The sequence below is a fragment of the Aedes albopictus genome, chromosome 2 (assembly GCF_035046485.1).
Source record: "Aedes albopictus strain Foshan chromosome 2, AalbF5, whole genome shotgun sequence".
Lineage (NCBI taxonomy): Eukaryota > Metazoa > Arthropoda > Insecta > Diptera > Culicidae > Aedes > Aedes albopictus.
This window is the reverse complement of record NC_085137.1, coordinates 54,123,547-54,148,800: the sequence shown is the minus strand read 5'-3', so window position 1 is coordinate 54,148,800 and position 25,254 is coordinate 54,123,547. Positions and strand designations below refer to the sequence as shown.

General features: G+C 38.3%; 1 protein-coding gene across 8 annotated transcripts in view; it reads right to left on the bottom strand.

Annotated features, from left to right (window-relative positions):
* Nucleotides 1-25,254, bottom strand: part of LOC109409200 (uncharacterized) — a 504,613-nt gene that overhangs the window by 3,822 nt on the left and 475,537 nt on the right. For all 8 annotated transcript variants that reach the window (XM_062849689.1, XM_062849690.1, XM_062849691.1 and 5 more), the window contains 8 exons: nucleotides 8,310-9,208; nucleotides 7,980-8,246; nucleotides 7,566-7,923; nucleotides 7,270-7,499; nucleotides 7,046-7,213; nucleotides 6,781-6,989; nucleotides 6,551-6,714; nucleotides 6,319-6,454 (listed from right to left, as the gene is read on the bottom strand). In XM_062849689.1, coding sequence (XP_062705673.1) covers nucleotides 6,319-6,454; nucleotides 6,551-6,714; nucleotides 6,781-6,989; nucleotides 7,046-7,213; nucleotides 7,270-7,499; nucleotides 7,566-7,923; nucleotides 7,980-8,246; nucleotides 8,310-9,208 — 2,431 coding nt within the window. The remainder of the gene's footprint in view (nucleotides 1-6,318; nucleotides 6,455-6,550; nucleotides 6,715-6,780; nucleotides 6,990-7,045; nucleotides 7,214-7,269; nucleotides 7,500-7,565; nucleotides 7,924-7,979; nucleotides 8,247-8,309; nucleotides 9,209-25,254) is intronic.

Here is a 25,254-nt window from a genome sequence, read left to right as displayed (position 1 = left end):
GGATTCATAGAATGAACTCCTGGAGGAAGTCCAGTGGACAGGGATGCCATGTATACATATTTATCTGTATTATACAGGTTCTTAAGCATCTTTAAGATTGCGTTTATATGGAAAACATATTTTGGATTTGTATAGAATATGGATTTTTCACCCGATTTTTGTATGGGGTACAGATTTTTGAACGAGTGATACAGAATATAATCTGGCATCCCTGCCAGTAGATAATCCTATTGAAAATACTAGTTAAAAGACTCTGAGGATTTATCCAGGTATTATTCTACGAATAACTAAGGGAATCCCTCTACAGATTTCTCCAGAGCTTTATCCAGGAATTCCTCTCAGGATTTCTTGAAAGCTTTCTATACGGATATTTCTTAGGATTTTCCTAAGGATTCCTTCAGAGATTCCTCTAAAAATTTCTCTAGTAATTTTTCAAGCATTTTCAAGCATTCACTCCTTCCAAGATTTCTCAAGAATTTCCTTCAGATTTTCCATGGGTTCCTCTAGCGATTTCTCTAAGAATTGCTCTAGGATTTATCCAAGAACTCTTCCAGGAGATTCGCAAGGATTTTTCTAGGGATTTCTCTTAGGCTTTCCCCAGATAATCCTCCATTTATTCCTTCACAGATTTCTACAACGATTACTCCTGAGATTTATTCAGGAATACATTGAGAGATTTATTCAGACATTATTCTAAGAATTTTCAGGGATTTTGTTTACAGATTCTTTCTTGGATTTCAGCACGCATTGCACTGGATTTTTTTTCTACGAAACCTCCAGAAATTCTTCTATTTAGAAATTCTCTTGAGATCTCCCACTGCATTTTAAAGGGGTTCCTCCAGGGAGTAGCTCTTGATATTCCTCCAAAGATTTATCAAGGATTTTTTAATCCAGACCTATTTCTAAGAATTTCTCCAGGAATTCTTTTGAGCATTTCTCCAGGGTTTCATAACCAAGTGAGATCTCATGAGTTAAAATTCCAGAGAAGATTTCTGAAATAAAGAATTTTTGGGGTAAAGTTCTGCAGGAACTCACGAACGAATCCGGTCAACGGATTCCAAACATAGAAAAGGTTTACGGGCAGGCTAAATACCTAGTAGGTTGCCAAGCTGGAGATGATGAGTTTGATTCCAGGCCCACTCAAGATTATTTTCCCAACGTTTCTTCACTTGGTATGGGTCTTCCTCAGAGGGTAGATAAGTCATACCATAGACAAACAGATGTAACTCTTGCAAAACTTCCATCGACTACGCTTTTATCGATTAATTTAAATCATCATAGTTGTGGCTTTCACAACCAACTTTTCTTTGTGTTTGACGTTTCACACTAGCACGTTCTGTTGACGATATTGCACAACGCAGAGTTTCGTGAAACATTTCCACCAGGTGATGGTAGTATGAAGAGGGTTATGGATTTCCCCGAACAACTTTCTGAGTGATACGTCTGTTTGTCTATGTATTGATGTTGCAAAGTATCTTTAAGAACTTTACTCAGAATCGTAAAATGAATATAGCTAGCATTTCCGAGAACTAGGTATTCCCCCAGAGATTACTCAAAAAATTCCTTTTGAGGTTTTCCTAGGACTTCTTCCAGAGATTTTTCTACGTATTTCTCAGACTTTTTCTACAGGTCCATCCAGAGATTTCTCCAGTAACTTCTCGAGGTATTTATCCACAAATACCTCTCAGGTTTTCCGAAAGGTTTTCTCTACGGTATCCCCGAGAGTATACTTTAGACACTTCTTTAGTAATTTTACCATGGATTTTCTATGGATTTCTGCAGGAAGGAAGCTAAGAACGGAGTGCCCTTTTGATTCCATTAGTATTTTATTAGGACATTTCTTTAAGAGTTTCTTCAGGTGTGTTGAGAATCTTGTCAGAGATTCTGACAGAGACTTCCTCACAATAATACCAGGTACGCATACATATCCGTATTAAGGGCTATTCACACCAACGGCCTGGGGTCGGAAAAATGAAGCATATCGGTAGAAAAAAAAAAAGAATTCCACCAAAATCTGCATCAATTGCACATTTCTTATGTTTGTGTCATAAAAACAATGCTTGGGGTGAATAACTAACTGTTTTAGAAGAGCATCAATACGCTTTTTAGTATTGCATTTTATTGCCTATTACTGGTGACGTTTTCTTAAAGTACACACATTAGTCATATTTTTGTCGGAAATTCCACACACAATCTTCCACATTTTTTCCAATTATTTCATAACTTTTTGAAATTTTACATATTGATAATGAATTTCCTCGACTGTGACTTCAAGGGGATCCTCTGGCAATTTCTTTAGGAATTCTCCCTTTAGCAACAAACTTCCTTCAACAATTCAGTTGGGAATTAGGATAGGAGAATTTTTGGAGGAACTTCTATATAAATTTCAAGAGGTATTCCTGGGGAAATTCCTGGAGAAATCCCTGGAGGAATCCCTTGATGAATTTCTTGAGACATCCCTGGAAGAATACCTAAATGAATTTGTTGAGGAAATCATTGAAAGAATTCTTGTATTAATTCGTGAAGCAATTCCTGGAGTAATTTTTGGAGTAATTCTTAGAATTATTCCTTAAGAAATTGCTGGAATAATTCCAGTAATAAATCATGTGATAACTCTGGAACTCGCTGGAATTTCTGGAGTGTTTCCGGGAGGAATTCATGGAGGCTTTCCTGGAGGAATTATTGGAGGAATTTCTGGTGGAAATCCTGGAGAAGTTCCTGGAGGAGTTTCTGGAGGAATTCTTGAAGAAATTGGTGGAGGAATTCCAAAAGCATTTCCTGGAGGAACTTTTGTATTAATTCTTGGAGGAATTCCTGGAGGAATTTATTCAAGAATTCCTAGAACAAGTCTGGGATAAATTCCTGGAGATATTACTGATATAATTTCGGGATTAACTCCTGCAGGAAGTTCCGAAGGAATTTTTAAGGAATGCCTGTATGAATTTCTGGAGTACTTCCAGGAGGAATTCCTGAAGAAATTCTAGGAAGAATTCAGAAAATCCTGCAGGAATTTCTGGAAGAATTCCTGGAGTACTTTTCGAAGGGATTCCTGAAGTAATTCGTGAAGGAATGCCAGAAGGATTTTCTGGAGAAACTCCTGCAGGAATTCTTGGTGGATTTCCTAGAGGAATTCCTGAGTAGTTCCTGGAGTAACTCCTGAGGAACTCTCGAAGAATCTCCAGAAGAAATTCCCGAGAAACTCTCGGAAAACTCGTGGAGGAATTCTCGGGAAGTCTTGGAGAAATTGCCTAGGAACTTGTAGAGATATTTTTGGAGTACATCTCAAAGAATTTCTGTCCTGGAGTAATTCTTGGATTGTTTCCGAGGAATGTCAGGATGAATTTCCGAGGAACTACTGGAAGAATTTCCAGGGTTGTTTTGTGGATATCATGGAAATATTTCCGAATAACTCTTTTAGTAATTTTCGGGAATATCGAGTAGAAATCCTTGTAAAATCCTGGAGAGAATCATGGAGAAATTCTCCTGAAGTTGAAGTCCTGGAGGGAATTTCCGGATTATTTATGCAATAGTTTCCTGAGAAATAATAGAGATAGAGATATTCCTAGGAAAACGATGAAAAGATTCTACAACAAATGATGGAGGAGTTTTTGGGGTTTGAAATGCCTGGAGAGCTCCTGAATTCATTTTCGGGAACTTTAGGAGAGCTTCCCGTTGAACTGACATTTTTTCTGGAAGCTCCTGGTGGTATTGCCAAGGTACTTCTGAAGTAATTTCAACGGAAATTCTGGATTTTTTTTTTTTTGAAAACTTTTAGGAATTCTTGGGAAACTCTACACAGTTCAAAATTGTTACATCGAGTTCGCTGTAACAAAATAACCACCATCGTTTACACCACCAGTCTCCATCGGATTGCTTACAACTTTGCGTGCAAGCAATTCTTTTAAGTAAAATTAAATGACATAAAATTTAAATTTGAACGTCAAGTGTAGTTTTCAGAATTTCTTTCTATGCAAGAGAAAGTTTTGGAACCAATTCTTGGAAAAAACCTCAAAAGAAACTTTTGTAGGAATTCCTTATAAAACGATTAGAGGGTTTCTAGAAGGAGCACCTGGAGGACGAATCCCAGATAAAGCTCTTCAAGAGGAATCACAATAAAAAAAAACGAGAGGAATCCCAGAAAAAACTGTGTACTAAAGGAACTCCAGACCTTCGTAGGGATCACAAAAGAAGGTCCTGACTTAATCCCACAAGCAAATCCTGGTGAAACTACAAAAGAAACTTCTGGTGGAATTCAAACATAAACTTACCTGAAATCGTACAAACATTCGAACTAAACAATTATTACCACAATTCTCATCGAAATCTTACTTAAATGTTTCTGACATAAAGCTCTATTTTCCTCTCTTAATATCCATAACATTTTGGTGGAATTACAAAAAATCACAAGAATGCAATCGGAACGCTCATCGAAACTTCTCTTGATTTTTGTATCTGCATCTTATCCACATCTTTGTTACTGCACATCAAATATACTGTTTCATAGTATGCGTGAGTTCTTGCTACACAGCAAAAACATGTGAGAATTACACCCGGCGTTAATGAATTTGACATTCAAACTTCTATCCTATTTCACTGTTACAGGTTATATCAGTAACAAATTTTGAAAACGACGTATAATCAATGCTACTCCATTGATTATACGTCGTTTTCAAAATTTGGTGTTTTTGTTACAGGTTACATTATGTAACATTTTTCAACTGTGTACATCAATTGCCGGCGCTGATAATGAAGCAAAAAAAAGTCATGTTAATTCTCGGCCCGGTCTCAACCCGTTGGTGTGAGTGGCCCTTTTATACAGATTCTCGAGCATCTGTACAAATTTCGTTTTATGTGGAATTCAGATTTTTGAAGCAGATGATTATTCTCCGAACGACACCCTTTTGGTTTTTGACTTTCATATTAAATGTAAACAAAAAGTTGTTTGCATACATCCAAGCATCATTGAACTCCATTAATAAACAATTTACATTACATTCAACAGAGACTAAACAGATGATGCGGTACTGTAACTGAAAATAGCTTCAGACCATATTTGGTACGACCGGTAACATTCTGCGTCTCACCGAAACTGGCCGAATGTAAAAGGAATCCCAGGTAACCACTAAGCATTTGAATAAGCCGTGTATCAGCCCGTATTACGCATTTAAAATGCTTGCTGCCCTACATAAGCAGTTCAAATGCATAGCTGCCTTGAGTTAGCATTAGGTGTGCTGCTCAAAAGCTTTCGGCTGTTAATTAGCATTTCAACTGCTTGAAGTGGTTTCACTTGGGAGCATACATAATGCTTTGCAACTGCTCTTTAAATGCTAGGAGCAAAAAGGTTGGGAGATATGTTACGCATTTGGCAACACATTTTGTCTCTCTCTTACAGAGCCTATGCTTCTGTTTACAAATTTGTGCATCTCTTTTGTTTCTTCATTTTCCCCTACTCATCCAAAAGCACCAAAGAAAACATTACGGCAGCTGGATTGGATTGGGAACTTGGCCATAAAAAAATCCCCAATTATTTATCATTTCGTCGGAAAATATGTGCCGAATAGGTGGATGCTTTGGTGGATCATAGGATTGTTTGAAAGAGGGAACAAACAATCATATTCCACAGATATTTAAAAGAAGGGATCGTAATGCTCTACCACAACGAAATATCTCAATAAAAACAAGTTTTGAATGTTAAAGCTGTTATCGAATCATTCTTTATATTGGCGATTAAATCAACGCACGCCACCGGGACAGCTTTAGCATCGTGGATCAGGAGCAACAAAATCCGAAGCAGATATGATTAATCAATCTCCGGATCGTAAGTTCAAACCTACATCACTACAAAAATCAGCAAAAAAGTACCACCTAGCATCGGCTGGAATATGGAAGGACGATGAAGCAGGCTGAGAGAACGAGAAGCAGACGTCAATCTATTTTTGTTTTTTTTTTGCTCGACGAGGCGTTACGCTTCTTTGACATTTCGTCACGACGTTCCTGAAGGGATAGCACTAAGACAGCCCGTTATTTTGCCAAAACCTGCTGTGAGGTAGCACTATAGGCGCATATACGGCTAATTAGCATTAAACGCCTTGTCGTAAAGGCTACTATAATGCTGAAGGAATGCTATTTTAAATGCTTACTGGTTACTTGGGATATGTTTAAGCACTCCGGCATCCATCTGCAAATTTCCATGAGTTTTTCTTATACAAAAATTGTGTCGCAGCACGGTACAAGTCCGCGTACCTGTTCTGTGCGTACGCTTGTCCCCCAATTTATCAAATTTTAATTAGATTTTAATCAGTCGATTTGATAACTTACCGTTTCTTGTCCATTTCGGTGTCGGTATGGAAGTAGTAGTGACGCAGCGTCAACTCTGGAGGAACAATCTCAAAGGCGTACTTCTTTCCACCGGCTGACGATGGTTGAACTCGGTATCCTTGCAAACAAGCCATTCCTAGACGATACGAGTAAAAGTAAAGCAAAATGGCGAAAACAGCGTAAGATTTAAACCGATCAAATTTTCCACAATATCCCTCCTTAATATTCTCACCGAATGCATTCTTGCTCGTGCTGTCATGGTAGAAATAGATGACAGCATCCTTCAGCACACAATATCGTTTGGTCCACGAACGCCACTTGCTGCCTAGTTTGGTCAAAGTACCCACACAATCCGGCTTTGGTATTCCGTTGGGTGGAAGTCTCAGGTTTCGAGCACTTAAGAAACGAGAAATTTATTTTCAACACAAAGGTCTCTATGATTTTTTTCCGGAGTAGCATTACCTAGTGTCCAACCAAAGATCATTCTGCTGGGCCGCATGGCTGATTATGGCCATCCATCGACTGGCAGCTTCGTCCGTATCTCCAGCTAGTTTTACCTTAGTGCCTTCTTCCGTTTCGATGGCAAAAGCAAACGGTCGTCCACCCGCTTCCAGTCCTAGTCGTTCCACTTTGTGGTTGGTGAGGATGATGGCACCGATGGGTTGAATATCCTAGTAATGATCATACCTTTCAGATGAGATCGTTTGAAGTTTAAACTTGCACTTACCAGTTCTGATTTGTAGTAGTACAGACAGTGGTCAGGACGCAATGAGAACCACCGTCGAACCCACTTTGTAGTGGAGCTACTGGAAAGACGCCACAAGAAACCGGAATAGATCGCTGGATTCACCGTGGTGTCCTCCAGTGGCGATAACACACCGATCGTTCGTGCCACCTGCGTAAAAGGATTTTCTAAGAATTTGGAAATCTTCCACAGTTGATCGAACCTACCTCCAGTTCCAATGTATCGCTACCGGCGTGAGCGATTTTAACCACCTCTGAGTGGCTCTTGTCGATCACTGAAATCCCATTCACGGACAGAACGATGTCACCCACCTCGAGACCCGAAGTTTCCGCTGGAGTGTCTGGCTCGATGGCAGATACCACTACCGGCTTCGATCCGTGTATGCGAAATCCAAACTCCCCGGATTTCCTGCACACCACAACCGTTTTGTCTGTTTCTAGAAGGGAAAACCAAGAACCGGTCTGAGCAACCTTCATAATTAAGTTTATTTCCATGCCCTTACCAAAGCTATTTGTATTCTGCCGTCGGTACATCTCCACGCATGACTTCCGGTGAACCAGTCTATGGGTAATCGCTTGATACTTTTTACGGAAGTCCTTCTCAGATTCCGTTGATCCTCTTCGTTCGGCAAGATCGCGAGGAGGTCGATCGAAACTGCCCTCGCCTAGGAGATCATGCCGCCTCCAAACATCCCGATCAGCTATGCAAATCCACAGCCCGGCCTTATAGTTACCATGATAAACACCCTGCTCTGGTTCTACCTGATGCTCGCTGTACGGAGCTACAGGCGCGACACAAGGTGAAGATCCTGCGGGTCGTAAAGTACCCTGCTCGCTGTCATCTTTCCCACGTTCCTCACTCTGAAAAACAAACCATGCTAAATCTGATCCTCAACCCCGCCTAAGCCACTACGCACCTTCGCTCGATACTCCTGCCGCGATTTAAAGTGCCTACGATCGGCGTGTCGATCTTCGGAGCGAAATCGCTTGTCCATCTTCTTGTACAGCCGTGTGTGATGTGGAGTTTTTGTGCAGTCCGGCGAGTCAGCGAAGCCTTCGGGTGGCTGCACGATATCCGGTCGATCACCATCCGTCGAGTCTAGCGTTAGGGCCGTCATTGACCCTTCCGACTCACCGGGCACACTGACAACCTCCACGTCTTTACCACAGTGGTGACAGTGAACCTTCAAGAGAAAATGATAACGTGATCAACCCCAGATTTGGAAGGGAAACCCCGTGAAACCTACTTGCTTATCCGACTGAGACAGGCCATCAGCCTCACTGTAGAATACGGAATCCGATCCGGGTGAAACCGAACGCAACGACTCAGTAGATATTGCTTTCAACCGTTTCTCCGGGGAAATCTTTTGCTTCAAGGGTGAACTACCGGACGGTGGACTACGTATTTGGGAATAGTACTGAGAGGGACTAAGTTTGGGTGCGGTCATTGCATGAACCGGTAAAGTGGAAGCTTGTGGTTTCTCCGGACTACGAATCAGCGGGGTTTTTACTCTTCGCATAGGTGTACTGACGGGCTCTTCACCACCGGCGGCCGTTCTAGACCGTGGCAACTTCCTAGTCTTAGGCCGGAAACGTTTCTGTTTGCTACTGGGACTGGCCCCATCCAGCACGTTCAGCGCCCCTTTATCCTCCGGAGACAGTTTCTTAAAACCGGGACTGGGTTGTCTCATCGGAGTTGTGTACGTCTTCAAGGAATCTTTGTCGAACTCCAACTTGAACAAACTCTTTTTCCTGCGACGCTCCTCTTCGTTCCAATCGCGACCTCTGCGGGCAGGTCTTGCGAGAGTTCCCTTGGTATCCTTCTCGTCGTGAGAGGAAGAGTACCGTTTCTCGCTTCGTTCATCATCGGAGATAGACTCCGGTTTGATTTTCGCTTTGGATGGCAGTACTTTCGAAATGGTTTGCCGTGATGGAGAACTGGTTCGCTTCTTGTTTGCCATGTTGAAGCTTCCGCTGGAGCTGCTGCTAACCGAGTGAGCAGGTGAGGGCTTGGGAAGCGGGGGAATTTGTGGAGCCACCGGTCGTTCCTCGATTGGGGGTGTATCTTCGCAGATGGCATCGACTCGCGCCAGGCTGTAGAGGGACGATGCGCTCTCGAAAGAGGAACCATCCTGAGTTGCGTTTGCTGAAGAAAAGTTATTATGGTCGTATATTGTGGAGTAATAATGGTACCATCGAACAATTATGAATGATTTGCGGCAAAGCTAAAATTCTAGTTTGTGAAAACAACTATTTCTAACAATTGAATAACTATTGCAAAGCTGGACATTTATTGGAGGTGATCATCTACTTGATGGAACAGCTTTATTAAACACCATTAACAAGCATTATCGAACTATAGGTTTTTTATTACAATGATTGGTATCACAATTATTTGGATGGCTTTCTTCGTCTAGAGGAATTAACATAACTGTAATAATAGAGGTGATAAATAAGAATTCCGGATCGCCGAAGCTTCTCTCAAGGAAAACATAGGCCCATCATAACTATTTCTATAAGTATTTCTGAAGAGATATCTGGAGAGTTTTTAAAGGAATCCTTATATAACCTTCTGTATAAAAAAAAATCAGGGAAGACCTTCTGAAAAAAATTAGGATAAAATCCCTGAAGAAACCCTTAGAATACTCAAAGAGTTTCATGAGGTATTTCTAAAGACATACCTGCAGGTGTCTCTATATTAATGCCTGAAATAATTCTCAGAATGAATCTCTTAAGGAATTCCTAGAGTTTCCGATGCATTTCTGGACGGAGCCTTCGGAGCAATTCCTGCAGAGGCCTTTGAAGAAATTTGTTATGTACGAATTTCTGTAGGAATTCCTGAAGATTTATGATGAAACCACAAAAGGTATTCCCGAAAGAATCTTCGGAAGAAACTGGATATTAAATTTGAAAGAGTACCTCAGTTGTATATCAAACATTGTCCGTAAAACATTTTCTTTCGTAAAAATCATTTTTTATTCAAATGCTCATAACTTTTTTATGTTTATTTTATTTAAACTAAATATTAAAGCTCCATTGGAAAAATGTTGAGCGAGATCGAATAAATCTTTTAAAAGTTATAGATTAGTAGAGCTTGACGGTTTTTAAATAAAATTTCAATACACTATATCTCAAAGAATATTGAATGAAATATTTACATAAGCTATTACACAGCGCAACATTTTTTTGTCTCAAGAGCAAACTTATGTGTCTCCGTCACAATTTTGAGCTATACCTCAATTTATAGGGCAAAATATGCGATTTTAGGCTTTTTTGACTGCAAGCCATTGAGCATGGAAATATTTATTATAAGAAATCAAAAAGTTACAGTGTATCAAATAATTGTCCGTACAGTTATTTTTTTTTGTCGAAATTATTTTTCATTCAAATGTTAATAACTTTTTTATGCGTCAATCGAAAATGCTGAAATTTTGACCAATCATGAATCATATATTAAAGCTCCAAAAGTAAAAATTTTAGCGAGATCGAATAAGTTTTCTGAAAGTTATAGAACTTTAAGTAAAACTTATAAGACTTTTGAACACATTTTTTAAAGATTATATCTGAATATGTACTCGATGATTTTTTTTTTCAATTTTTTTTTGTGTTACATCTTAGACCTAAGGCTTTCGTATGCAGCCATGTTTGGGGTTTTTTATTCACCACAAAAAATATGAAAAATGTGCGTATGTAGTTGACGATGTTTTAAAATTTATCATATTTTGCACATATAATATGCCAAACGTTTTCCACCAATGAAAGTGCATTAACTGAACGAAAAATCCATAGGACCTACTCTTCACATGTAGTTTAGTAGGTCCTGTATAAAAATATATCATTAAGAGAGTATAAAAAAGTTGAAAACACTTGGCATTTTTATTGATCAAAATATGATGCATTTCCAAATGACACTCTGAACATATACAGATTTTTCATATTTTTTGTAGTGAATATAAAACCTTAAACGAAGCTGCATATGAAAACCTTAGCTGTAAGCTGTAACACGAAAAATATTGAAAAAGTTTCATCAAGTACATATTGAGATATAATGTTGTAAAAATGTATTCAAAATTTTTATAAGTTTTACTAAAAGTTCTATAACTTTCAGAAAACTTATTCGATCTCGCTGAAAATTTTACCAATGGAGCTTTAATATATGGGTTATAATTGGTCAAAATTTCAGCGTTTTTGCTTGACGTATAAAAAACCTATAATCATTTAAATTAAAAATTATTTTGACCAAAAAAATGCTGTTTGATACACTGTAATTGGTCAATTAACATCTAAATTACAGACTCATGCAAAATATTTCGTTTTACCTAATCAAATTTGATAGATTTAAGCATTTTATGTTAGTATGAAAACTTGCATGCAACTTTTGGAGGGTGACTTGTATGGGAAATATCGTACCTAACATAAATCGCTTAAAAATATCAAATTCGAATTGATAAAACGAAATATTTTGCATGAGTCGTTAATTTAGATGTTAATTGACCAATTAACCTTTTGATTGCTTAAAAAAAATATGGACCAAAATCGCATATTTTGCCCTATAAATTGAGGCATAGCTCAAAATTGTGACGTGTTGGAGCAAATCTGAGCCCGGATTGGGATTCAGCGGCCCAAAATCTATCAGAGACACATAAGTTTGCTCGTTAGACAGACCAAAAGTTAATTTTTGTTACGCTGTGTTATAAACCATTTTTTTTCGCGCAATTTCAAAAAGATGTTTGATTACCCCAAGTTCTCTATAAAATCTTCGGTTATAAACTGTGAAGGCCCGGTCCAATATTTTTCAAAAATTCTTTCACTATGACCCTTCTAGGGTCTCAAAACCCTGTTTTTTTTCTCATCCCATAACACCAAATTTTGTAAAATTTTATCGAGCAGTGTAATCATTTGAGAAGAGTCCCTGGAGGAAGTCCCGAAAACAATCCTGGAAGTATTTCTGGAGCAATCATTGCAAGGTGTTTGAAAAAAAAATGTGAAACATTTGAAGAAATTAGCATTAGTATTAGCATTAGCATTAAGCAAGTCGTACAAATTCGTAGGTGGTTGTGAAACATTTGAAGAAATTTCTCGTTTTTTCAGAAATCTGAATGGTTTTCTGAATGAATTGATTAAGTTGATAATACTTGACAGTTTTATTGATCTTAATATGATAAATATCCAATTTTTAACTTGAATTTGAATCTGTTTTATCAAGTGCGTATTTTTTAAATTTGTTCAAAAATCAAGCTTTATAACTTTTTAAATTTTTTACTGATTTTATTAAAATTTCAGCAAATAATGGAATTTTATCCGGGTTAATCCTTCAGGGGGATTTCTGGATGAACCCATCAAAACATGTCTAAAAAGTCCTTGGAATGATTTCTTAACGAAGTTTTGGTGAAATTTCAGATGAAAAGAGAAGGAAAACTCTGGGGCAGTTTCTGAAAAAAATATCGTGAAGGTATGCAAGTTTATAAATATATATTGAATTGTAGCGATACAAAAATACCGGCGGAAATTCTCGAAAAAATCCGTGGTAAGTTTTTGGTAAGGAATTCCTAGGAGCTTTTCGAAAGGTATCTATGCAGCAATTTGAAAAGCAAACCATGTTAGATAGGCTTGTCCACCTTTTCAAGAATATTCTCTGATTCTCAAGTGCACCCTTATATTTTGATTGGCATCCTGAAAGAAGGAACTGGTCGAATAAAATTGATTTGATGCACCTCTCAATTTCAATGGATTTGGCTAACCATTTTGACCAGTTACTTCTTTTTGGATGCCTATCAAAATATGGGGGTGGACTTCACAATCAGAAAATATTTTTGAAAAAGTGGACAGGCCTAGTAAGTCTTTCCAAAGGAGATCTATGAGAACCTTCCAAAGGAATTTTTAAATAAATTTCTGAGAGAATAGCTACAGGATTTTTTAAGAATATTTCCAAATATTTTAGGACGAATTTTTAAAAGAATTCGTGAAGGATTTTTTTGAAATTTTTTCTGAGGGAATATCTGGATGACAAACTTTCAAATAAAACTGATGTCGACATTTCGGAAGGAATTCGTGAAAGATTTTTCCAATGCATTCCCGGAAGGATTTCTGAAAGAACCCATCAAGAAATTTGTAAAAAAAGTTCTTGGAATGATTTCGAGAGGGGTTTTTAGTGAATTTTTAAAAGGCATCAGAATGAAATTCTGGAGCAGTTACCAAGATAATAATATTAAGGAGGAACGCAAGATTTGTGAATACAAATAAATAATTCTAGGGATAAAAAACCCAGATTAATTCACCTAGTGGTGATAGTGCCTTTCTCGTCGAATATGTTATGTTGATTTGTTTTAAATCCGCCAGCATATTGAAATGTTTAGTAAAACAAGCTGGAAACCATGTATATATATTTTAAGCGCTTAGAAATGGCTCTGGGTCCCCCCCATAAAAATATAGGTATTATCTGACCAAAGTCAGGGGTGTCATAGCTGCCAAAACTACTCGTTGTTGCCCAGTTTTTTAAGTCATTACTACTTCTAAAACTACTACTGAAACGTGCATTCAGCTTCTTTTTTTCAGAACCATATTCAGCCTCTACTGTGTCTTATACAGGAGATTGAGCTAATACGGTAAGCCGTATTCAGCCTCTCCTGTCGTTGAATCATATTCAGCCTCTTCTGTATCGTTTAGGAGGTTTTAGCTAACACGGTAAACCGTATTCAGCCCCTTCTGTCGTTTAACCATATTCAGCCTCTTCTGTGTCTTATTCAGGAGATTGAGCTAATACGGTAAGCCGTATTCAGCCTCTCCTGTCGTTGAATCATATTCAGCCTCTTCTGTATCGTTTAGGAGGTTTTAGCTAACACGGTAAACCGTATTCAGCCCCTCCTTTCTCATTTCCAGAAGACTTTAGCTAATATGATTTTCAGTATTTTCAGAAGACTTTAGCTAATATGATTTATTTCTAATTAACGATTCGTTTTAGTAGTTTACACTAACGTCCTTTAACTCAACATTATATGATTCAAATTATATACATCGTAGCATGTAAAGTCGTAAGGTGTGTTTACATCAAACGGAAGGAGAACATTATAATGTGCGTCTGCTTGGCCTGGTCTTGTCAAATGCAGTAATATTGGTAAATCAGTATCTTTATAACTTAGTGGTTCAACTTTAACAAACCGTCTTTCTCCGTTTTCGTGATGCAGCATAATAAATATAATTCGTTCCAGAGCCATACTGAGAGCAAACAGGGTGTCAAGGTTACCGAATAATGTTTCTGAACAACATATCTGAAGTAGCTTAAACAATGTTTCTGATTCCAAACCAATAGTGTTATCAATTTTCTTAAAAACGTGAATGTGTTCAATAACAGCTTGAAATGCGATTGCTCTGAGATCAAGACTAAAACTTTCGTTTCCTACCAGAGCATACGACATTGCGTTGAATTGACAACCGCCATCTCCAGTTATTGGAACCTCATAAAATTCATTCAAATGTTGAATTGACAATGATTTATCTCTGTTATGTTGAAAAGTATTAGCAGGTAATGTCCTTAGATAATTTGCAATGTGATCAATGTCATTTTTGAAACGCATCACATCGTTATCTGTAGAAGCTGTTAGCAGTTCCTCTAAATTAGTGAATGTAAATGGATCGTTATGAAATAAGAATTTTACATTTTCGAACAGATTTTTATTTCCATTATCATATGTATTATTTGTTGTATCTAGTGAGTTAATCCAATCGGTAATGTTATTTTCTATATGAAAATGTGTCAAATTTGATTCAACGTCACTGTACTGGAAAGATAAACTAGTAATATTCCTACTATTCGAGCTGATACTGTTATCATCAGATAATATGTCGACACAAGATGATTTTGGTGTATTCTCTAAAGATACTATGTCAGAAGATTCCTTTGATATTTCAATATTAACTGTATCGAACTCTTTCACATCACTGAGCATTTTCGGTTCATTACGGATAATGCAATACACTGGTTTATGGTCAGAAAAGTAGCATTCGTAAACTCCGGCATCAATGCTTTCAAAATTTGCGTACAAAACATCAAGCCGTGAACCCAAAATAGTTGTAGCTTCTGTTGGTGGTGTTTTAGAAACTAACGATAGACTGTTCATGAACGCATCAAATTCACGTACCTGCACGTTAGCTAAGTCATTGAGATTGAAATTGAAATCACCAACAACAATAGTTGGAATTCTTTTTTCAAATTGAAATTGAAGCATTACATCCTTGAAATCGCAAACGCTGGCTTTTGGTGATTTATATCCACTTATTAGCAAATTTCCGTTGACCTTGAATCCTACCATATCTATATGACTATGATAATGACCTTTTGCGTCTGCTTCAAATTCAATGCATGACTTAACAACATTTGTTATCAAATTGCTTTTAGCAAAACAGATTATTCCTTTTGCAATGTGCTTTCTTACATATTCTGGATATTTCACAGTATCAGACCGGTAAATTAAAGAAAATCCTTTGAAATCAATCTTTTCGTTTGCATACAAACAAGACTCTGAAAAAATCAGTATATCACAGCGGAAGTACCAGGGATCTACATCTATATGCTTTTTATTTGCACGCAATGATCGAACATTTAAGTAAGCTATCTTGAGACCTTCTGCGTTAATTAAATTATCAAAAACAAGTGACAATTGTCGTTCCGTCCTTAATCTTTCCATTTCATTCAAAGAAGCATCAATAGTGTTATTACTTTTCATATTTCCTGGAAAATTGCCTAGAATATACAGTCCTGAAAGACTGGTCACACGACTTAGTTGAACATAAACCAACTGGCGGGTAAGATTACCAGATTTTCTGAAATCAATACAAACATGTTTATATGTTTGACCTTGACTTTTGTGAATCGTTAGAGCTTCGCAAGGTACTATTGGAAACTGGTCCCGTATCATCTGATAATCTTTCTGGAAATGTGTTGTGAGATTGTATGCTTTTCTAGGGATGGGCGTCCACTTGAGATCAATACTGTTGTTTTCCATGAAATTCCTGTACTGTTGTCGAATCTTTTTACCAACATTGTCTGAATCGAATTTCAAGAATACAATTTTCGGTACTGCTGATCCAGGATTGCAATAAACGTACTCTAAGACTCCACTGGCACCATTAACTAGTCCATCCGATACGTCAAGATTAGCTGTCAGCATATATTTAATTCCTTGTTTAAATCTGATCTTGTAAGGATATCCTCCACAATCTTTTGTTGGTCGCTCTCTCCACATTTTCTTTTTGGCGTTTATTTGATTTGGTTTCAATTTTCCTGTAATTGTATCAACAGCAATGCACTCGATTTCCGCTGAAAGTGACTCCGATATCTTCTTGTCATTAAATTTATCAACATTCGCGTTGGTATAGTAAAGTCTGATAGCTGCATCCGGTACCTGCTGTTCGTCTACTTCCCGAGTTTTAATGACTTTGATATCTTCGTCGCTCATTTCTCCTCGCGCAAAGTTATTAAGCGCTTTTACAAAGCTTAAATCATCTTTCTGTCGCATAACCTCGGTTAGCTCATATAGGTTAAATTCATCCCATAGTGGTGAGATGTTTGTTTTAATAAGACTGTCCTTTGGAGATAGAAATATGACTGAGTCTTTTACTGGTGGTAACTGAAGAAAATCTCCAACAGTGATTACTGATAATCCACCGAACGATTCGTTTCTTCCAGTGATCTGCCGTAACCTTGTATCAATCCGACAGAAAATGGTACTACCTACCATTGATATTTCATCAATTATGATCAATCTGCAATGCAGTAACTGTTGTCTCAAATTGTTAGCGACGTCCATAGGTAGATCCGACATTTTTGAATTTTCTTGTAGTGGTAGAGCAAACGCAGAGTGTAACGTGTTTCCACCAATCAAGAAGGCGGCCTTTCCAGAAAATGCGCATAGTAACACCTTGATAGAATCAGTAGTTTGGTCCTTCAAAACTGCAGTCGAGTACTCCAAATGATGTGTGATTAACTGGAAAATAGTTGAAATGACCATGCTTTTGCCCACTCCAGCCGATCCCGAAATAAAGATTCGTAAAGGTAGTCTTCCAATGGTGAAAGACTTGTAGATGTGCATTACAATTTCTCTTTGTCGTTCGTTTAACTTACTAAGCATATCAAAAATATTATTTGGCTGTACCTTTGGGGGAGCGGTGTATACGAAAGGCACATTATTTTTCGGGCGATCTATGCCTACCTGAACAAGGATGTCGATTTCCTGATCCTTAGGAATTTGATTTTTCTCAAATTCTTCGATTTCATCCGCTTCAAGTACTGTTCTATGCTGCTCCGCTGCTAAAATAGCATCATCCAATCGATCGCTTGACAGCCTAAATATTTTATCGCGATTTCTTTCAATTAATTCTTTATTTTCCTCAAACTTTGCACACCAGTTAATAGATTCAATTTCCTCTTCATCTCTCCATGGAACAAATAGTAGAAGTTGCTCGCGATAGAAGTTGTCAGGATCTTGTTCAAACTTATATCGCACATATCGAACAATACGAGCCTTTCTGCGTCGCCTACAATCCAATTCGTCGTTCTCTATGTCTGTGTCATTATGCTCCTCATCCGAATCCATATTCTTATCTCGTCGAGGTTTCCTCGCAGTTTGAAAATAGTATGCGGCATATTCTGCCAAGCATACGTTATCCATTGCTATCCGTTCAGAATAATGTGTAAGAATGTCTTTTCCTACTATGTCCGTTGAATCAGGGTCCAGTGCTTGCAATTGCTTGCTTGATTTTAAAAACACAACTCTTCCATCACTACGGGCCGTGTTTATGAATACAGATGATCGACTGAACTCTGTTATGGGTGTTCCTAAGCAATGGTATACCGCTTCTGATGTTGATATTACGTGTCCGTTCAGAAATTTATTTGAGATGCATCGCAAACGATCCTGTAAACTTCGATCTCCTTTATCCAGCTCAGTTTGAAGGGTTTTTAATCCTTTCGATAGCCCAGCTTCTCCTTTCGCGACGTAATCAACGATGTACGATGCTACGGCATACTCGTCTACAATAAGTTGCAAATCAACATTTGATTCCATCAGATTGAGAATCGTTCGATTGTAAGTATTGATATCTACTTCACAAGACCTTCGCTTATAAAAGATAGTCAACTTATTGATAGAGCTTCTCAATGCCGTTAAATATGCCTCCTCTGACATGTGAAGATCATCCAAAACTTCATCGAAACTTTTTGTGATTCTTTCTGTACTCGAGAAGAATTGTTCCATCATTTTTTTGATGTGGTCTAAATTCGATTTCACTTCGGCAGTTCTCTCTGCTTTGGGTAGAGGTTCAAGAATCATTGTTTGTGGCATAACGAATTTGGGGAAGTTAAACCTACAAATATTTCTGTTCTTTTTTCCTTTGCTACATGTCGGCGTGTGTTTATGACGCAGATATTTGCAAAATGGGTTCTTCTCGTCAAATTCGCATGTGATGTGCTTATCTGCGAATTGTATAACCTGATTGAACGTATTACTGTCATCGGGATCTAGCTTAGGTGCATTATCAATCCACAGCAATATATGGTCATGTGGCGATCCTCTTTGTTGAAATTCTCGTCTGCGGAAGAAGTCAGTGACAGCATATGTTTCAAAAATTCCTCCTTCTGACTTGGTAATTATTTTCATCAAGTTCTTGATCTTGTTGTCATAATACATAGCCGTGAAGACTGGGTTTTCATTTACTAGCTTGGCTCTATCTTCGTATGGTAAGTTCAGTGCATCATACGAAGAAATTCTTTCACCGGTTGTGTATTCTTTCAAACCCTGTATTAATTCTGGCCAGTTAGTTTCAACAGGAGATACCGTGAGAAAAAATACTGGAGCGCCAATTTGTCGCACTTGGGCAAACAATACCTTTTTCTTCTGTTCCATATACGCCGGTGCACATCGTATTTGATTCATAAACCTTAATCCATTGTCAAACGATAGTAAACCACCAATAAAATCAGGTTGTAACGCCTGTTGAGCTGTAACTTTTGTGGCATTTTTCTTCTTCCGCAGTGCTATTTTTATCGAATTGTATGATTCGTTTAGCAACTTCGTTTTTGATAGATGCAATATTCGTCGTGGTTCAATCCGGTTTTGATAATATCGAATTTCCCATTTAATGGTGTCGTTTATCGTGACATTTTTATCGGTGAGCATTCGCGGTTGCCCAGCAAAGATTTTTGGGAAGCAAAGATACTCTATGTCTGGGTTACTGTAAGTGGACACTGGTTTCTGATGTTGTCCTGGAGCCATTACAATAACGGCATTTTTGGCAGCTATTTCATTCAAATCTATTAACAAACATTCATCATCTCCTTCACGCAATAGATAGCTGAATTCTTCATCCACATCATTGCATGTCCTGGAATCATCCTCTCTATCACTGACAGCTGCCTCATCGCCACATAAATCGTTAAAATCTGCAACGTCATCGGTGAACTTGATGCCATACTTCACATACAAGTCTGTTTGCTGCAAAAAATTTCCAGCTTCATTCAGTTCTTTCTGACGCACCAGCCCTTTCAGATAACTAGTGGCATGCCCCATATTTCTTTTAAACTCCACTGGAATAGCCAACATGTTCATTTTATCAATGCTTCTTGGAAGTGATTGTTCCATTTCATTAACGTCGGTTGGAACATAGACTACACTGCCTTGCGCGCCTATCTGCGGATTTGAAGCACGATGACTAAGAAGAAGGACCTTCATAAACGGTACATATGGTGACAGCAGCCGTTCCTCTACATCATTTAATACACTCAAACATTCCGGAACTGGAGGCAATTTCAAGCCGTTAGTACTCGAAAGTTTGGGTATTTTACCTGCACTAACATATTTGTGGCAAGTGTGACAAAGATAATTTTGTCTTTGTTCTTCATAGTTGTTAAGAATGTGTGAATCAACACAAAGAATTATATGTGCTGTCTCTGCTTGAAGTTTCGAACGCATCATAGAAATAGCCTTTTTGCGACTTATTTTCCTAAGCCCTTTTTCGAAAAACATTCGTTCACAACATGAACAGAGAAACGAAGGCACCTCTTTTCTGCATGCGATGAATGCTAGTTGTTCAGCTGCATTCATATCCATTTCACGTCGCTTCAGGTTGTTATACACCACATCTCGATAACGAATAATCTCTGAACTTCGTTTTTGTCGTCTTGCTTGTCGATTCTTTTCCCTTTCAAGCAAATTCTGCGACTTGTCTTCTCTCATGGTTTGAATACGTTGAACGTTAACCTGGCGCTCACTTTGTGAATATTCGTCGTTGCGTCTGATTTCTCGCATTCGAATTTTATTCTTCACATTTTCAGCGATCCGATACTCTTCGTTTTCTCTTATGCGTGAAAGACGCATACAATTCTGTTCCTTTTCCTGCACATAGAAATCTTCAAAAGTAGATCGATATTCACGAACTCTCATCATATTTCGCTCATTTTCCTGCTGCTTGTGCTGCTCGTTTGTTCTCCTTTTCACCATCCTTTGAGAATTGTTTTCTCTCTCCTTTTGTTTGTAATCTTCGTTTGATCTTTGTTCTGCTTTTCTTAACTGGTTTTTTATTCTTTCTAAATTGCTGAACTGTGAATCATTATTTCGTTTTCTCTTCATCAGTAGTCTGCGCTTTTCCTTGCGATCAATAAGATTCTCGTTTTCATTTAGCTGCTCTGGCAGCTCTGCTTCTAGTTTTTCTTTCAACACTTCACCATCACTATGTTCACTATTTGGCACTGCGACATAACGAATCCTATCGTAGCACTTTTTCGCATTAACCTTCTGTAAATGCGACTTTTTCTTTATTTTTGGCATTTTTGAGTGTGCTCTGAAATTGAATAAGCAGTTTGAACTCGTAAATAAACAATCTCACATTTCGTTAGTTCGATTTGAATAGGTCGACAATTTATCCATAGATCTGAAGCATACGACCTATTTAAACCGAATTTGTCAAAACATTTCCGACATAGAGTTCAATTTTCTGATGCATTTTGCCATTCCCGTACGAAAATAAGAAAAATAAAGATTAATGATCGAAACATATCGAAATCGTATCTATATATCTATATCAGGGTTTAAAAAATCTCATTCAATTGAATGAATTTCTGCTGAACTGATTGCTTTTGACATTCATTTTCAGCTCCGCTGTGAGATACTTGAAAGTGAACGCAGAACAATTTAACTAACTACGAGACACTGAAGACGACCTTACAGTTGAGGTCGAAATACATTTCTGTCAAAGAATGCAAATACTTAGCTGGAATTAAAAGGAACAGTACTTAACCCGATTTTCTTTTACTTAGTTCGACCATCCCCAGTATAACAATTTGTTGGTTGTGGCTTGTATTGTCGCGCTTATCTTTTATTAGAGTCCTGCGGCGGTCGTACGCTCGCAAGGCATACCGCCGCATGACAGTCGCAAGGCAAAAAAAAAGAAAAAGTGATCCCGCCAAAAACAAAAGCACGTGGGTTTCGCGAAGTGACAGATGTTTTTGAATGTATTTGTGACGAACGACAAGAGCTCAGTGGAATGAGTGTGCTTGCTCTCAAACTCCATACAGTGGAATTATATACTTCTAAATCTGGTGACGCTGTTATGATTAGTGACTGTCGCGCTAATATCAGAAGCCAGAGGCAGATAATCGCCATATTCTGATTTTTCTTGAGAGGCATAATAAAATAATTCCCCCCTCAGATAATGGTGATAGGCATGCAGAAATTCGAAACAGCATCGGCTCGGTAGTTGCACTACCGAAACAGAGATGGGGAAGAGTATGTTTTGTTTTGCCCTTGAACGCCATAGGAATTGGCGTTCCCATCATTATCTGAGGGACTAAATCATTTTATTTCGCTACTACCACATTCAACCAAATACAGAAGTGGAAATACAACATGGACCCGATTTTGTCAGCCCCGTTCAGCGACGAACTTGTTGCTCTCATTTTCTTACGGTCAAGCTTTGAACAATTATTTCGTGTCCATCCAAAAATAGATCCGGTTTGTGGAAGTTTTGGGTTGAGGTTAGAATCGAAGACCACTTTATCAAGAAGACTAGCAACACTGCTGAGTGAGTGTGTGATAGGATTTCGTCCGGGTACCGGTGTCGCGCGCTTTTGCTTCGGTGGTTCGATTTTTCTTTTCCCCTATTCGGAAATTAGCATTTCGTTGTGTCGCGTCTTTTGTAGCAACACTAAACGATCACCTGACGTGGGTGATCAGTTGTTTGCTTTTCATATGAAGTGAACAATAGTGCGTCAGCTTGCATGTTCGGTCGTGTCATTTGCAGTTAAATATTTGGCGACTAGCTTCCGCGGTTCGATTCGAAATATTAAGTGACCACCTGACGTGGGTGATCGATTGTTTGCTTTCCGAGTGAAGCAAATAATAGCGCGGCAACCAGCATGACACGAAGGTCATATTACTTATCAAAGTAAATCCAGACTCAACGATACCTTTCCTACTAACAAACACTCCTTCCTGCAGCCTTTGGTGGAGTCGCAGCGGTAAACGCGGGCTTTCACTTAACAAAGGTTGTTACTAATATTCCTTGCCTCTTCCAACCTGACTGCAAGGACGTGGCCGGCGCCGTTATTGTACTGTTAAAGAGAGTCTCTGAAGCGTGCACAGTGAGAATATTGACCACTCCCAGTCAATTATTCAGTTGATTCATTGTGCAACTGTCATTGGTTCGGGTCAATCACGGAATAGCAACCATAGATGTGTGCAGTCAGTCTAAGCTAAGCTAAGCTAAGACTAGCAACACTGCTGAGTCACTGTAAACACTTTCGACCACGGATGAAGGTGGAACTATTCATGATAGAATAAATCTTCATACTCGCATCAACATACTTTTAAGGTGCTAGTAGACGCTTTGCACAGACGCCAAATATTTGACCACTTTTGACAGATACATTTTGGCTTGTTGTTTGGCTGTCTTTGTCCCTATTCGTTTTTCAAGAGTGACAAATTTTTTTGTTTGCGCGGTACACCTTGGTCAAAATTTAACTGTCAAAAGTGGTCAAATATTTGGCATTGGTCAAACAGTGTCATACTAGCATTACACTTTTATACAAAGGTTCCACCTTAAACCAACAGGTGTCGGCGCCGTCGGTGACGCTTGCCGTTATTGTCAATTTTGCACCTTATCGAACGCGACGATATGGATGCGTCGCCGGAGAAACTATCGTCGGACTCGTCGCTAACCAATCAGCTTGCGGGAATCTGACGTTTCGATATCACTAACACAAACATGAGTAGAGGTGGTGCTTGATTCGTCGCGACGATTTTCAGATACCGACTGTAAGTTGACAGCTAGTTTCGTTGCGAAAAGAACAGACAATAGTATGGGAAATTAACAGAGTTCCATGTCTTCTTGTTAAAGTAGTCTTCGTTGGAATGCTAGGGATGTTCTAGGTTAGGTATGTAACTGACTGCGCCTGAACGATTTTCACTCCCAGAAATGACGCGCTTCTGATCGATTTTCACCAGAGAGGGAGCAGGCACGTCCCGGTTAGAGAAAAGAACGGCAACGAATGTGAATTAAAACAAACTGTCAACATTCGTGTAGGAGGAAACAGGACGGGACGAACGAGAATGAACCGAAATTTAATTCGTGACGTCATCTTGATAAACATATCTGGAGCTACATTTGAAAAGCGCCAAAGTATTGTGTATTTTCTACGGAAATCCTCAACCTAACAGCAGCGCGCCCACACAAATGAACACCATTAAAATTGATGTTTGTTTTATATTTCTTTTATTTGTGTGAATAAGTTAATGGGCGCTCAGCAGCGACTATTGCATCTTAATTGCGCAATTGGTATCCCATTGGACCGTTATTGTTAAATGCGTACGAAGCATATAGGGTATATATTGGTTCACTTAAGCATGTGATTAACATTTTCATCCTACGAAAAACAAAGGATTGCATCGCTGTTTATTTTGTTTCTTATTTTTGTATTTTTGTTAGAAGTGAGCATGCATGAAAACAAAAAGAAAGGAATCAATCGGTGCCGTAATCGCTTGTTTTCGAATAGGATGTGTTAGCGTGAGATTACTTATGGCACTCAGACCCTAATTAACGACTAAGTTTTCTGTTCCCAAGTAGCGCGCTCAAGAAAAAATTAGCTTTCTTCCGCAAGTTATTTTGACAACTGATCCAGTATTGGGAGAAATGCCACTTTTCCTTGCGGAATAAAACGATTTTTTTTTTCCAAGCAGAAAAGTAACAGCTCCATTTGGTTTGCACGGGAAGAGCTATCGGTGCTACACTTGTTTCCTTACTTGCTTTCTGAGAACTGCTTAATAAATTTTAAAGCGGAATCATTACATGAACAATAGGGTCTGGGACCATTTGGGCAGAAATACCTATTTTGGGCACTTGCTACTATAACTCAGTCAATTTAAATCCAATTTACATGAATGGCTGGATACTGTGCGTATCTCACTATATACCAAGAATCAAGTCAATTGGTTCAAAATTGACTGAGTTACAGCAGCAAGTGCCTAAAATAGATGCTCCTGCCCAAATGGTCCCAGACCCTACTTGTCCTAACCTTTTGTACAGTAATCAGGAAATGGAAACTAGCTATAATGATGAATAAGATCGTAGATAGAAGATACTAACACTCACCCAAACTACCTTTCATTTTTAATTTCATTTATTTAGTATTACATCAAACTCAAGATAAAACTGAATCAAAACTACCTTAAGAAATGCATAAAGCCAGACTTAAAATAGCATTCAAATAATTCATAACGGTTGGAACGAACTTCATAAGGTTCCCTATTAAACCAGTCTGTCTTGATGTGGTGGTGTGGAAGTGGATCCACCAACCAAGCCGTTTTACTTTGGGGACGTTAGGCAAAAGATTCACGCATTTCGATATATTGTTCATATATGACCGTCATGCCTGTGTTCACCTTCTAAATACCAACTTTACACTTGTTCGCACCCTAGCGAATACTATCAAATCTATCATTTCATTACCTACTTCAAAACAACCTTCTCCCTTGCTCTTTAAGTGGAAAAAAGACCGATGAAGCCATAAATGTCTCAATAATTTCTTACGGTCGATAAATAAGAAAAAAAAAACAATCAGAACAGAATTATGGAATCGCTACATAAAACAGCAAAAATTTCTCAATAAACAACCCATTCATATCGTAATTTTGGTAACAAAAATAA